The sequence below is a fragment of the Mobula birostris genome, chromosome 22 (assembly GCF_030028105.1).
Source record: "Mobula birostris isolate sMobBir1 chromosome 22, sMobBir1.hap1, whole genome shotgun sequence".
Lineage (NCBI taxonomy): Eukaryota > Metazoa > Chordata > Chondrichthyes > Myliobatiformes > Myliobatidae > Mobula > Mobula birostris.
Window position 1 is genome coordinate 51865190 of NC_092391.1, and position 13685 is coordinate 51878874.

Genomic DNA, 13685 nt, shown 5'->3' on the forward strand with positions numbered 1-13685 from the left:
AACCTTACCAATGGCAAAAGGGACTTCAAATGCTGGAGGGAAAGGGTCAAGATCACCATGAAGGAGCCCACCCACCCTGCTCATGTTCTGTTTGTCCCACTCCCATCAGGGAGGCTACGTAGCATCCACACCAGGACCACCAGACTCAAAAACAGTGACTTTCCCCAAGCAGTAAGGCTGATCAACACCTCCACTCGCTAACCCACCCCTCCACACCCCCAGCCATCACTACTTTATCATTTCCTGTCAGTCACCTTATGTACAGACACTCCTGTGCCTAGTGTCAACTTTATGGACACACAATCGATCTGTGCATACAAGCTATCTTATGTTTTTATATTTATTGTGTTTTTTATCATTACTATTGCATTCTTTAACTCTTGGTTTTTTTGTGCTGCATCAGCTCTGAAGTAATAATTATTTTGTTCTCCTTTACACTTGTGTACTGGAAATGACATTGAACTAGCTTGAATCTAACGTTAAAAATCAGCACTCCTCCACCCCACCACTATCAGATGAATCGCTATCCTACACACTGATCCCTTATCTTTCTCAGCTTTCCCCTGAAGTGAGCTCCACCCCTTGCCACATCACATCCAATGTCGCTGTAAAGGACCTCTCAGACTGCAGACTCCGACAGAATTGGCGAGCCCAGCTCCTTACATACCCTAATTTAGCACCAAGTCGCTGCATGTTCGTATGATCCATCAGCGGTTCTTTGTCCAGGGAAGGGAACTCTTCGTACTGAACGTGGGACAAGAGATCAATCTGACGAGAGAGAAACAGCAGTTTCACAAGCGGACAAAATGGCGTCAGAAAAAAATGCAATCTGCCCAACAATTTGCGTTTTCACCATGGATTCCCCGCACCCTCTGCTACAAATATCAAGTACAGTCTGAACAAAGGATCTGCCCTCTTGTGCCCAGTCCGCGGCGTACTCAAGCAGCACTCAGCCTTTGCTCCTCTTTGCCTCGTTTTGGGCTCACCTTGTTTTATTAAAATAAACTTTATTCACAATAGAACAAATATTCACAAGAATAAACTGTCCATTCTTTACATACGTGGTCAATGCTTTCCGTACTGTTCTCTTACGTTCATACACATGAACAGCACTGCTGCCTCTCATGGGGCTCTCTGGGGTGGTACACTAATGATATCAGGAGCCCCATGGGCCTCTGCGGCTGTCGTAGAGCGTTGGACTTCAGGATTTCTCAGCCACCTGTATTTATTAATAGTTAGAGCCATTAAGCCAAGGGGCTTTCTGTCTGATCTTGTTAATTGTGATTGGTACATGTTTCCCACATTCTACAATTACATAAAGGGGACTCTCATTGTGCTCTGTAATTGGAATCCTACTGTGAGTTTGAGGGAATGATTTGTCCCACAGTGTCACTCAGTTGTGCCTCCGATGCTCGGTCGGTATTCCTATGTCTAACCTCTTGTTTCCATCTCCTCCAGGGGGAGTCTGCCATTGCTCCGCACTTGGGTACAGTCCTGCAGGCACGCACCGTGACAAAGCACTACAATAATTGAAAGGTACCTTCTCCCCCCTCCTCCCCACCACCACTCCCTCTCCTGACAGGAGTTCTATACAGACCCCCCAAATAGTAAAGATGTGATCTACAAATTGCAATGGGAGATAGAAAATGCATGTCAAAAGAGCAAAGTTACAATAGTCATGGGTGGAATTCAATTTGCAGGTAGAAAATCAGGTTGGTGCTGGATCCCAAGAGGGGGAGTTTTTAAGAATGCCTATGAGATGACTTTTTAGAGCAACTTGTGAACGAGCCTGTTAGGGGATCAGCTATTCGGAATTAGATGCTGTTCAATGGACCAGAATTGACAACTTAAGGTACAGGAAACCTTAGGGGCAAGTGATCATAATATGATCAAATTCAACCTGAAATTTGAGAAGGAGAAGCTAAAGTCAGGCGTATCAGTAAAAGGGAATTACAGACACGTGAGATTGACTGGCCAGAATTGACGGGAAAAGAACACTGGCAGGGATGATGGCAGAGTAGCAATGCCACAACTGTGACTAACAAGAGAAGTCAAAGCCAACATAAAAGCAAATGAGAGGGCATATAATACAGCAAAAATTAGTGGGAAGTTGGAGGATTGAGATGCTTTTAAAAACCAACAGAAGGCAACTAACAAACTCATTAAGGTAAAGATGCAATACAAAAGTAAGCTAGCCAATATTATTAAAGAGGATACCAGAAGTTTTTTCAGATACATGAAGTGTAAAAGAGAGGACAAAATGGATATCAGACCACTGGAAAACAATGCTGGAGAGATAGCAACGGGGGACAAAGAAATAGAGGACAAACTGAATTAGTATTTTGCCTAAGTCTTCACTGTGGAAGGCACTAACAATATGGTGAAAGTTCCAGGTGTCAGGGATCATGAACTGTGTGAAGTTACCATTGCTAGAAAGAAGATTCTTGGGAAACTGAACGGTCTTAAGGTAGACAAGCCACCTGGACCAGATGGTGTGCACCTCAGGGTTCTGAAAGAGGTGGCTGAAGAGATTGTGAAGGCATTAGTATTGACCTTTCAAGAATCACTGGATTCTGGAATGTTCCAGAAAACCGGAAAATTGCAACCGTCACTCCACTATTCAAGAAGAGAGAGAGAGACAGAAGAAAGGAAATTATAGGCCAGTTAGTCTGACATTAGTGGTTGGGAAGATGTTGGAGTCAATTATTAAGTACGAGGTTTCAGGGTACTTGAAAGCACATGATAAAAAAAAAGTCCATAGGCAGCATGGCTTCCTCAAGGGAAAATCCTGCCTGACAAATGTGTTGGAATTCTCTGAAGAAATTGAACAGCTATATGGACAGGAGAGGAATGGAAGGTTATGGGCTGTGTGCAGGTCGGTGGGATTAGGTGAGAGTAAGAGTTCGGCACGGACTAGAAGGGCCGAGATGGCCTGTTTCTGTGCTGCAACTGTTATATGGTTTATATGGTTATAAATAACAAGCAGGAAAGACAAAGGAGAATTGGTTGATGTTGTCTACTTGGACTTTCAGAAGGCCTTTGACAAAGAGCCACACGAGGCTGCTTAACAAGTTACGAGCCCATGGTATTACAGGAAAGATTCTAGCATGGATAAACCAGTGGCTGATTGGCAGGAGGCAAAAAGTGGGAATAAAGTGGAAGCCTTCTCTGGTTGGCTCCCTGTGACAATTGGTATTCCATGGGAATCTGTGTTGGTACCAATTCTTTTTACATTATATGTCAATGATTTGCTTGATGGAATTAATAGCTTTGTTACAAAATTTGCATACCATATGAAGATAGGTGCAGGGGCAGGTAGTTCTGAGGAAGTAGAGAGGCTACAAAAGGACTGTACAGATTTGGAGAATGTGCAAAGTGGCAGATGGAATACAATGTCAGGAAATGTATGGTCATGCACTATGGTAGAAGGAATGAAAAAGTAGACCTATTTTCTAAATAGAGAGAAATTACAAAAAACTGAGGCACAAAGGGACCTGGGAGCCTTCGTGCAGGAGTCCCTAAAGGTTAACTTGCAGTGCGAGTATGTAGTGAGGAAGGCAAATGCAATGTTAACATTCATTTCAAGAGGATTAGAATATAAAAGCAAGATGGTAATGTCGAGGCTTCATAAAGCACTGGAGAGCCTCATGGGGTAATATCAGCAGTTTTGGACCCCTTTTCTAAGAATCTGGAGAGGGTTCAAAGGAGGTACATGAAACTGATTCCAGGATTGAACAGTTTGTCATACAAATAGCGTTTAATGACTTTGGGCCTGTATTCACTGGAATTGAGAAGAATGAGAGGTGACCTCACTGAGACTTATCCAATAGTGAAAGGCCTCGATAGAGTGGATACGGAGAGGATGTTTCCTGTGGTGGGAGAGGACAAAACCAGAGGACACAGTCTCAGAATAGAGAGGCATCCTTTTAGAATGGAGATGAGGAGAAATTTCTTTAGACAGAGAGTGATGAATCTGTGCTACAGGCAGCTATGGAGGCCCAGTCTTTATGTATATTTAAGGCAGAGGTTGGTAGGTTCTTGATTGGTCATGGCATGAACAGATATGGGGGGGCAGGGCGGGTCAAGGAGGCAGGAGATTGTTGCCGAGAGGAAAAAATGGATCAGCCATGATGAAATAGCGGAGCAGACTCAATGGGCCAAATGGCCTATTTCTGCTCCTATGTCTTATGGTCTATATATGCATGCACTTTGATAATAAAATTTACTTTGAACTTTGAATGGTGTAGCAATGTACAATCCTGACACAAAATGCAAGTCAGTAACCTATTGCCACAACAGACAAAAACTATCAGAAAAATTCATGTTGTTTTCACTTCATTCCAGCCTAACATGCCCGTGCCTGCCCAGTCACACCAAAGTGACCAATTGACCTACGAACCCGTATGTCTTTAGAATGTGGAAGATTGTACAAACTCCTTACAGACAGAAGAGGGAGTTAAACTCCGATCTTACAGCATCCCACGGTTTACTAACCCTACCTTTAACCCGTACATCCTCAGAATGTGGGAGATCGCACAAACTCCTTACAGACAGAAGCGGGTGTTAAACTCCAACCTTACAGCATCCCACGGCTTATTATCCCTACCCCTAATCCGTAGGTCTTTGGAATGTGGGAAGAAATCAGAGCCCTTGGAGGAAACCCGTGTGGTCACAGGGAGATTGTACGAACTCCTTACAGACAACAATGGGAATTAAACCACAATCTTACAGCATGCCCAGCAACTTACAAACCCTACCCCTAACACATACGCCTTTGGATGGGAGGAAACCGAAGCTTCCGGAGGAAACCCATGCGTGACAGGGAGACGGTACCTACTCCTTACAGAGTGTCAGAATTGAACCGGGCTGCTGGCAGGGCAATAGTGTGATGCTAATCGCTGTGCTACCTTACGTCAACACACATCTCTGGTGTTTAACCTCCATCCAGCAGCACCCACTCACCTCCGAGGTTCTCTTCACAAAGTCCTGAGTCACTCGCAGCATGTGGTTATACTCCGTGAGCTCAAGAAAATTCCTCTTCAGGGTCTCCTTGTTTTTTGTCACCTCCCGCAGTTCTGCCTCCAGCTGCTGCAGCTGTTCCTGAAACCAGAACAGACACACTATGAAGCAATATCCCCACTCACCAGCCTCACGGCCATTACCCAGAACCATCTTCAACAGCTCAGGCCTTGGATTTGTTTCTCAGACATTGAAGTTATATAAAAAGATGCAAACTCCACCATGTACGGTCCCAAGCCCGGCTGCGAGGGGAGGAAGGTTGGGCACGGGGCTTGCAACCCTGTCCCGGAAAAACTCAGAACTACAGAAGTGCTCCAAAAAACTCATCCCTGGATCTTCACCGAGAAGACATATGAAGTCGTGTGTTGAAAGTGGAAGCCAAAGGGCCCATTAAGTTTCTATCAGCCCAGGATAGACTACTCTGGCAAGCTGCTGTCCATGGCTGTTACCAGTAGGGATGATGGGCTTAAGATGATGATCTTATGCCCAAGTAAAGAAAAAGATGCAGGAAATCAGAAATAAAAAACACAAAATGCTAGACAAATGCAGTCTGGTCAGAGAGCTGAACCACAAGCTCTACTTTTCCCTCCCACAAATACAGTCTGATCTGCTGAATATTTCCAGCATTTATGTTTTGATTTTAAACAATTGTCTTCCTGCACATTTTCTAGCAGATTGATAATCACCTCTTCAGTAAATGAAGAAGCTAGCACACAGATACAGCTAGGAATCAGGGAAACAAACACAATGTTAGTCTTCACTGCAAAAATAATAAGTGGGAGGTCTCATTGCAACGGTATGCATGAACACACTGAGGACCAGACAGAGTCCGGACAAAAGGTCTCAGCCAAAAACATCGCCTGTTGATTCCCCTCCATGACCTGCTGTGTTCCTCCAGCAGATTGTGACTCTAAACTTTGTACAGTACAGGAGGGAACGTGCGCTTGTGTTGGTTGTTAAAGAGCAACCCACGCAGAACCTACTATGCACTGATACAAATGGAGGCACTGTTTCAGTGTTGATGGTCTCTGGCCCACCCAGTTTCTGAGGCAACGAGACTGTGACCTCAACATCCCCGGGTGAAACGATTTCCTCACCAAGCCTCAAAACCTTCTGCCAAACACTTCCAAGTCTGTGACCTCTTTTGATACAGGAAACAGGTTCCCCGAGTGTCCTTTCAATTCTCGGCACCTCCACCATCTCGCTAAGGCTACGCGCCACAGTAAGCCTCAGCCTCGAAAATTCTCAGCACCTCCACCATCTCACCCAGGAAATACTCCACAGAAATCTCAAACCTCAAAAATTCCCAGCACCCCCACTCAGGCTATGCCCCACAGAAAGCCCCAATATCTACAATTATATATCAGACCTAAATTTTCCAGTCTCAGCAAATTCCTGAAATCTCCTCAGCAGTCTTCCAACACAATCATATTTTCCCTTCAGCTACAACTCTATGTTGTACTCCGGCTATGGCCAAACTATCAGTCCAAGCTCAGCCTGCCTGCATTATATTCTACACTGCAGTAAATAAAGTGTTTTGTGCATCTTTGAATGCCTCACTGACCTGACCTGGCATTCTTAAATATTTGTGCACATGTATTTCAAGTGCTCCCTATTCACCTACATATTCAACCTGTTTCCCAAACACCCTCATAGGTACATTACCTCTTCAGTGAAAGGTGAAGGTTGCACAAAGGTACAGCAAAGAACAGGGAGGCAAATGGAATACTGGTCTTCACTGTGGGAGATTTTGTTGCCATGGTTTGCAAGAATGCACGATGATCATGCAGAATCTTGGTCTCACCACACAGCCAGTGACCGTAAGAACACAAGATATAGGAGCAGAATTAGGTCATTTGACCCATCAAGTCAGCCATTCTGGTTCAATTCCCACTGCTGCTTGTAAGGAGTTTGTACATTCTCCCCATGACCTTGTGGGTTTCCTCCGGGTGCTCCAGTTTCCTCCCATAGTCCAAAGACATTCCAGTTGGTAGGTTAATTGTTTTTTGTAGATTGTCCTGTGATTAGGCTAGGATTGCTGGGTGGTGAGGCTCGGAGGGCCAGAAGGCCTACTCCATGCTGCATGTCAATAACTAAATAAAATAGGCAATGGAAATTTTGTAATTTTACATAAAACACAAGAAACAGGAGCTGCCAACTGCATCTTCAAGGTGGCTCTGCCATTTGTTAAAAACTACAGCTGATCCAATCTTGACCTCAACACCACCTTCCTGCAATCTCCCCATTCCACTCGACATTGTAAATGTCTTCCATCTCCTTGCTGAATATATTTAATGACTTTACCTCATCTCTCTGGCCTCTTACCTCTTCTCTTCACCTGCTCATCACCTCCCCAGTGCTCTCCCCTTTCCCTTTCTCCCATGATTCACTCTTCTCCCATCAGAATCCTTGTTCAGCCATTTGCCTTTTGCATCCATCAACTCCCAGCTTCTTACTTCAACCCTCCCAACTACCACCCACCTGGCCTCACCTTCTAGCATCCCCCTTCTCCTCCCCCCACCTTCTCATTCTATTGTCTTCCCCCTCCCTTTCCAGTCCTGATGAAGGGTCTCAGCCCGAAACATCGACTGTTTATTCCTTTCTATAGATGTGGCATGACCTGCGGAATTCCTCCAGCATTTCATGTGTGTTGCTCTCATAATCCACCCTGACAGCTGCCTGCAGAAGCTCACTTCAATAATCTCTCTCATTCTCCTATACTCTGGCAAGAATGATTCCAGGATTGAAAGGCAAGGCATGAAGGGATATGGGGAGAAGGCAGGAGGTTGCGGCTGAGGGGGTGGGAATGGATCAGCCGTGATGAAACGGCAGAGCAGACCTGATGGGCCAAATGGCCTAATTCTGCTCCTGTATCTTTATGTTCTCAAGTACGGGCCTGACCAGCTCAGCTCTTCAGAATATCCCACTTCTCAGGGTCAGCATAGATACAGTCCCTTTGGAACAACCAACCCATGCAGATCATGGTCCACAACCAGCTAGCTCCTATTTCCCGCATTCGGCTCCCGTGCCTCCAAATCTGCCCCTCTATGTACCTATCCAAGTGCTTCTTAAATGATACTATTGTACCAGCCTCAGTCACTTCGCTCCATAGACTCACCACCCTCTCTGTGAAGTGGAGGCCCCTCAGGTCCCTTTTAAATCTTTCTCCTCTCACTAGATCCCCCATTGTTTCGTCTCTCCTAACCTGGGGAAAAGCCTGTTACCATCCGCCTTATGCCTCTGATCTCAGGAACCCTCACTGATTCAAGGCAAGTATGTTCATGCCTTAAGTGCCGTGTCGTATGGTGTGGACGACCATGGTCTTTCCGTGACCATGACTGTTCCTGGCAAAAATTTTCTACAAAACTAGTTTGCTATTTCTTCCTTCTGGGCAGTGTCTTTACAAGATGGGTGACCCCCAGCCACTGTCAATACTCTTCAGAGATTGTCTGCCTGACATCAGTGGTCACATAATCAGGACTTGTGAAATGCACAAACTGCTCGCATGGCTTCTCCTGACCCTGTTCCGGGGACTACACCTTGCCCAAGAGTGACCTGTAGGCTAGCGGAGGAAAGGAGCACCTTACACCTCCTTTGGCAGAGATGTAGCTCCACCCCGCCATCCAGTACATACCTCCTAAAAGAGAATTAAAACATTACTCAGTCTCACCACTGCTCCATAAAAGTGCTTTAAAGCTTCCTTTTTGTTCAAACTCTAAGCAATAAAAGACCTTTCTAATTACTCGTTCTACCCTGCATGCTAAGTCCAAAGTACAAGAATTGCAAGTCTTGATAATTTTTTCCCCTCAGGGCCTTTAAACAGGGTAGCTTGACTGCTCTGGGATATGGTACAGGCCACGTCATACAAAAGGAATTGGCAGAGAGAGAAACAGGTTTCGTGGCGAGGGAAGGGCTGATGACTTAGGACTCAGAGCTTAACAACGCTGCAGTAGCTGTGTTAATGACAGCTGACGGTCTAGTAGACAGTGGTTATGTTCAGTTGTGAACATGCATATGCATTTGTGTATTAACCAGTGGGACCACACACAGGCTCAGTCACAATTCAAATTCCAATGCAAATTTTATTGGCAAAGGACATACATGTCACCATATCCCCTGATATTCATTTTCCTGCAGGCATACTCAATAAATCTAAAGAATGGTAACTATAACAGAATCAGTGAGAGATCAGCCAGAGTGCAGAAGACAACAAACTGGGTAAATGCAAATATAAATAAATAGCAATAAGCAACGAGAGCATGAGATAAAAGCATCCTTAAAGTGAGATCATTGGTTGCAGGAACATTTCAATTCCCCAGTCACAGAGCAATGCATCACGTACGCACCCCCTTCGGCCCAACAAGCCCATGTTGCCCACAGTGCCCAACCAACTAGTCCCAATTTCCTGCGTTTCGCCCATATCCCTCCAATCCCCGCCACTCCATGTACCTATTCAAATGCTTCTGAAATGATACGATTGTACCTGCCTCAACCATCTCCTCTGGCAGCTTGTTCCATAGACTCACCACTCTGTGTGGAAAAAGATACACCTCAGGTTCCTTTTCCTTCTCACCCTAAACCTGCACCACCTAGTTATGGACCCCCCACCTGCCCCACAATCCTACCATGGAAAGGATTGTCACCATCCACCTCTCTATAGATATTTACACATCTTAGCCTCTCATAATTTTAAACATCTCACTAAGGTCGCTCCATACTCTCCTTTGTTCCAAGGAATAAAGCCCTGGCCTGATCAACCTCTCCCTGTAACCTAACTCAGGTCCTGGCAAGATGGCACCAGTGACCAGTGGCGACATCTTGCAGACAGCTTATAAAACTACTAGGTACTCACCTCCTAAACATACCTCTGAACTGTGGTCAATTGCAGCCTGCAAGCTCTCTTTTAAGGATGTATTTTTACACCATAAGATATAGGAGCAGAAATAGGCCATTCAGCCCATCAAGTGTGCTCCACCACTCAATATTAGGCTGATCCAATTCTTCCAGTCATCTCCACTCCCCTGCTTTCTCCTCGTACTCTTGGATTTTTGAGCCGACTAAACAACCTACTGCTTTTGCGAGCTCCGAGGGGATTTGGCGTGGATGAGCATGGAGTGTGTCCATCACTGGGGGTAGCTGCATCAATTCCCAATAACGGAGCACGAACCCATGGTTGGATCTATTACTCCATGCTGACTAAAGCGTCGAGCAAGATTAAAATTGTCGAGGGCGAGAGCAGAAAACAAACAGCCGTTCAGCGCTGTCTGCTTGCACTTGACCGGTCTCCCTCTCTTCTTGCTGCTGCCATTGGGCGGAAGATGCAGGGACCTTGGGTCCCACACCACCGGGTTCGGAGCAGTTGCTGCCCTGCAGCCACCGGGCTCCTGGATGGGCTTCACTTGCCTCAGCGCTGAACGCACTCCGCAGGTGTGGACTCACTTTTGAGGACTCTGCAGATAATGTTCCATGTGCTTTTGCTATCAGTCTTAAAAAGGTGCTTCAGTGATGAACTGACTCCGTGGCTGTGGGCCCTGGACCAGCTTCACTCACCTCAGCAGCTCCCTGTCTGTGGAATCACTTTCAGGGACTCTGCGGTTCATGTTGTCTGTTTACTTTCTATTGTCTGCACAATCTGTTCTCTTTTTCCTTCATGTTGGATGTTTGATGGTCTTTGTTGGGTGAGGATGTTCATTTAGTGGACTCTACTGCGATTCTTTGCTTTGTGGTGCCTGCAAGAAGGCGAATCTCTTATTTTAAATTTTATTTTTATTTGGATAAGGTATTCGCAAGTATTATACAAACTTTTTTTTACATGTATAACCTTTTCTATTTTTTATGTATGTATAAATGTATAATTATTTACACCTTCATACATACACATTGAGATGATATAAAAAGTAATTAGGCGCTTAAATAATTATGTGCAGTTGTAATTACACTCTATTAGACTAAGAAATGGTAGTGGTTGTTTAAAAAAATAGTAATAATAGTGGTTGAATAATAATTTCCACGCATCTCTTCCGGTCCATTTCTTTCTGGTCCAAAATATTGTATGTAGCCCTATGTAACTTCCATCGTAGGTGCTTATATCTCAACTCGTTGATGTTTGCTCCCACACACAAACATACTTATCCAATCCCTATGTACTTATTTACTTCATTTTATCATTTTTTTTTCCAAGAAGGCGAATCTCAAGGTTGTACACATACTTTGATTATAAATGTACTTTGAACTCTACTCCTGGCAACATCCTCAGTAAATTTTGTTGACAAAGCAAGTTTTTCGACCATCTATCAATGAGAGCTATACACTTGACGGTACTAACCTGTATCTTCAACACATGCTTCGGCAGTGGGGCGACAGGATTCACCTCACCATCCAGCAGAGATATATCTGCCCTTTTAATTTCTTGTAACAAATACCCTGAAACACAAAGGAAACCAGGCGTTATCATCCAAAGGCAGTCGTGGAGCTGGTCTAAACACAGTACAGCACAGTGAAGGGCTTAGGATGCAGAGTTGATCCGCTGGGCATCACTGCAATGGAGGAAGGGCTGGAGCTGGTCACTACTGGCACAAGTCACCAGAAAACGGCGGATCAAATGGCCGCAGTTGAGGATGTTGACATTTGAAGAAACATTTTCCAGACGAAGTTAATAACAGATTGACCTCAATCTCACTATGAGGAGAAGGAGTCACTCCTAACCCTCATCATTTGGAGAAACAGTTTCTGGGCGAAGTTAATAACAGATCGACCTCAATCTCACTATGGAAAGAAGGAGTCACTCTAAACCCTCGCTGTTTGGAGAAACGTTTTCCAGACCGATATAATAACAGATCAACCTCAATCTATGAGGGGAGATCACTCCTAACCCTCTTACTGTAGCAACGTGACAAAAGGTCACAATCAGGGTGGTTAACTCTCTCCTCAGGTCAGTCTGTGACAACATCTCCAATTTGTGCCCATTTCAAATTGATCTCCACAGGATTTATCAGAGACTTGCCTTCCGTGGATCAGTTTGGGTCAAAAGTCGATTTTGCGTGTTGCATGCCTCTGTGACATTCCTCATGACAAACCACTAACTCACTATCAGGTAATGCTTTGAGGCTGCAGCCCAAATTAAATTCATTTATTGGATCGGAGCATGTAAGGGGTTGCTGGAGGCGAGTTTTATCTTTACGCTTGAGTAATGCAGCCAAAAGTGTGCATTGTGATCAATCAGGGCAGTGTTGACACCCTGCATCATATGAACACAGCACGTCATAAAATTAAAAGCATCAAACAGTCAGGCACATAGAATTATGCATTCAGTGACACCACAACAGCATGGGGAACGGGAGAGGGGCAAATCACATGTTCAAATTCAACAGGAAATTAAAATATCCTTTCATAATCAACTCAAATCCACACTGCAACAGAACAAAGGCTCTCAGTGATCACAGGACAGATTCATTTCTTCAGGAACCTGCTCCATTCCATCCCACCAAAAATCCAAAATAAAATTAGAAAAGGAATGAAAGAGGTACATGTTCAGATCAGAAACAAATGAGCTCTCCTATCACACAGCATCTGGAAATGGTTCAAATGAGATTCACAGAATGAATATCGAACCGCCGCAGAGACTCAACTCTCCTCAGTGATGGTCGGGACTACTCCCTGGGTAATACGAGAACCTCACCTCCTCAGTGATGGCTGGGACTTCTCTCTGGGTAATGCAAGGACCACATCTGCTCAGTGATGGCTTGGACTACTCTCTGGGTAACACAAGTACCACATCTGCTCCATGATGGTTGGGACTGCTCTCTGGGTAATATGAGATCACATTTCTTCAGTGATGGGAGGGACTACTCCCTAGGTAATGTGAGAACCATGCCTCATCAGTGATGGCTGGAACTAGTCTCCGGATAATGTGAGGACTACATCTCCTCAGTGATGGGGGGGACTACTCCCTGGGTAATGCGAGAACCAGGTTTCCTCAGTGAAAGCTGGGACCATTCCCTGAGTAATGAGAGACTACATCTCTTCAGTGATGGCTGGAACTACTCCCTGGGTAACACGGGAACTTCATCTCTTCAATGAAGGTTAGGACAACTCCCTAGATAATGTGAAAATCACATCTCCTCAGTGATAGCTGGGATTACTCTCTGGGTAGTTCTCACTGCTGCAGTTGGAGGTTCACACCTGCCTCAAAAGGGTGACAATCATACCAGTGCCCAAGAGCAGGGTGAGCTGTATCAATGACCAAGGCCAGTTGCACTCACAACTACTGTGAGGAAGTGATTTGAGAGGTTGGTCATGGCCGGAATCAACTCCTAACCAGGACCTGGACCCACTGCAATTTGCCTATTACCACAGTAGGTCTACAGTGGATACAACAGCACTGGCTCTGCACTCAGCCTCAGATCCCCCGGACAATAACAATATCTTGCATTCAATGTCAGTAAGACCAAAGAATTGATTGTGGACTTCAGGAAGGGGAAGTCGAGGGAACATACACCAGTCATCATCGGGGGAACAACAGTGGAAAGGGTGAGCAGCTTCGCATTGATCTTATTTAATTAGCAGTACAGCTTCCAGACTGAGCTGTGGCACCCCTGCAACTCCTGACAACCCCAACTTAACCACAGGAAAATTTACAATGACCAATTAACCTACCCAACAAGTCT

General features: G+C 45.0%; 1 protein-coding gene across 2 annotated transcripts in view; it reads right to left on the minus strand.

Annotated features, from left to right (window-relative positions):
* The window catches only part of LOC140186451 (V-type proton ATPase 116 kDa subunit a 2-like), a 61852-nt gene that overhangs the window by 37429 nt on the left and 10738 nt on the right, over nucleotides 1–13685 (minus strand). For both annotated transcript variants that reach the window (XM_072240732.1, XM_072240731.1), the window contains exons 3-5: nucleotides 11345–11442; nucleotides 4963–5100; nucleotides 668–768 (exon numbers count right to left, since the gene is read on the minus strand). In XM_072240732.1, the coding sequence (XP_072096833.1) occupies nucleotides 668–768; nucleotides 4963–5100; nucleotides 11345–11442 (337 nt within the window). The remainder of the gene's footprint in view (nucleotides 1–667; nucleotides 769–4962; nucleotides 5101–11344; nucleotides 11443–13685) is intronic.